Source organism: Chlamydotis macqueenii, chromosome W (genome assembly GCF_036417535.1).
Source record: "Chlamydotis macqueenii isolate bChlMac1 chromosome W, bChlMac1.mat, whole genome shotgun sequence".
Lineage (NCBI taxonomy): Eukaryota > Metazoa > Chordata > Aves > Otidiformes > Otididae > Chlamydotis > Chlamydotis macqueenii.
In genome coordinates, this window is record NC_141592.1 from 32,630,993 (window position 1) to 32,632,960 (window position 1,968).

At 52.2% G+C, this 1,968-nt stretch overlaps 1 protein-coding gene across 1 annotated transcript; it reads right to left on the reverse strand.

Moving 5' to 3' along the window:
• Positions 1-258: 258 nt before the first annotated feature.
• LOC147596630 (olfactory receptor 14A16-like) lies at positions 259-1,245 on the reverse strand. Its single transcript, XM_086769572.1, has one exon. The coding sequence runs from the start codon at positions 1,243-1,245 to the stop codon at positions 259-261; it is 987 nt and encodes a 328-aa protein (XP_086625698.1).
• Between the last annotated feature and the right edge of the window lie 723 nt (positions 1,246-1,968).

The window sequence follows — 1,968 nt, forward strand, 5'->3', positions numbered from 1 at the left end:
GTCCCTGCAGCTCCAAAAAGACCTTGGAGGAAGGATCTCAGGGAAATAAAAAAGGTGCTGAAGTGCCATTTAATTTGTTTAAACACATAGAGAGCATGGCCCTTCATTTACATTTACACAGCCACTAGGTCAGAAAAGAAAAGCCAACAGTGAATTAGAAAGGGGATTACAACATGATCACAATTAAAAAAAACCACAGCAAACGGGAAAAAAAAGAAAGAAGATAGGTTGAGCCTGCAATGAACTATATTATAACTGCTATGCAGAAGACGATGGACACTTCATTGGGGTAGAAAAACATCCAGTTACCAGTTTCCAGACTGCACCCTTGAGCTCCTGGTTCCTCATGCTGTAGATGAGGGGGTTCACTGCTGGAGGCACCAGTGAGTACAGAACTGCCACCACCACATCAAGCAATGGGGAGGAGATAGACGTGGGCTTCAGGTAGGCAAACATGGCAGTGATCAGAAAAAGGGAGACCACGGCCAGGTGAGGGAGGCACATGGAAAAGGCTTTGTGCCGTCCCTGCTCAGAGGGGATCCTCAGCACGGCCCTGAAGATCTGCACATAGGACACAACAATGAACACAAAAGAGCTGAAGCCTAATACAAGACTAACCACGATAAGCCCAACTTCCCTGAGGTAGGAATGTGAGCAGGAGAGCTTGAGGATCTGGGGGATTTCACAGAAGAACTGGTCCACAGCATTGCCCTGGCAGAGTGGCAGTGAAAATGTATTGGCCGTGTGAAGGACAGCACTGAGAAACCCACTGCCCCAGGCAGCTGCTGCCATGTGGACACAAGCTCTGCTGCCCAGGAGGGTCCCATAGTGCAGGGGTTTGCAGATGGCAATGTAGCGGTCGTAGGCCACGACGGTGAGAAGAGAATACTCTGCTCCAAGGAAGAAGAAAAACAGAAAGACCTGGGTGGAACATCCCAAGTAGGAGATGGCCCTGGTGTCCCACAAGGAATTGGCCATGGATTTGGGGACAGTGGTAGAAATTGTCCCCAGGTCTAGGAGGGAGAGGTTGAGGAGGAAGAAGTACATGGGGGTGTGGAGGCGGTGGTCGCAGGCTATGGCAGTGACGATGAGGCCATTGGCCAGGAGGGCAGCCAGGTAGATGCCCAGGAAGAGCCAGAAGTGCAAGAGCTGCAGCTCCCGCGTGTCTGCAAATGCCAGGAGGAGAAACTGGGTGATGGAGCTGCTGTTGGACATAGGCTTCCTCTGTGCATGGTGTCCTGTCATTAGAAGAAGTGTGAATGAAGAGTTAGGAAAGATTTTTCTGAGCAAACCCAAAGACTTTCTCCTAGAGCCCCACCTGGCCTTGTCCCGTCAGCAGGCAGAATACCCAAAGTGAGGGATCTCCTCTACTCCTGCTGAGGGAAGGGATTCAGCGCAGTCAGTGCAGGCATCTCACCCTGGGTCTAGTCCTGGTGCTACAAGAGAACGCAGCTCCCTTCCATGCACACCACAAACCCACAGGAGCTGGGATTCCTCTTGCCCCTGTTCAGCTCAGCACAAAAGGGCATTTGCCTGTGAGCTCCTTCTCTCAGCTCCCCTCCTCCTTACTGGAGATGGAGGGCAGCAGGGAGTTCTTTAGATGCAAAGCCCTGGTGACAGCTGAGGTGCCCGAGGTGGCCCAAGGTTTGTGCAGGAGACTGCAGGCTCAGGTGGAGCAGTTCTTAGGGACAGGGCAGTGTCTGGGGCTTCATCTTGGAGGCTGTTGGGAAATTCCTTTGGCAAACGGAAATGACAGCAGGTGCCCAAGTTTAGGATAGCGAAACCTCTTCCTACTCAGGACATGCACGGAAACCTGTACAGGTGTCCTTCTGCCCCGCTGGAGTGATTTTGCACACGGAGAGCTGTGATTCTCTCTTTCCCTTCTCCACCACCTTTATTTGTCGGATCTCCACTGACCATAATGTCTCACGGCCTCCTGCCAGCGCTGTGCAGCCCAGGCCTTCTTCC

Excerpts from the sequence above, each read along its gene's own strand:
- LOC147596630 (XM_086769572.1), bottom strand. The coding sequence starts at position 1,245 with ATGACAGGACACCATGCACAGAGGAAGCCTATGTCCAACAGCAGCTCC.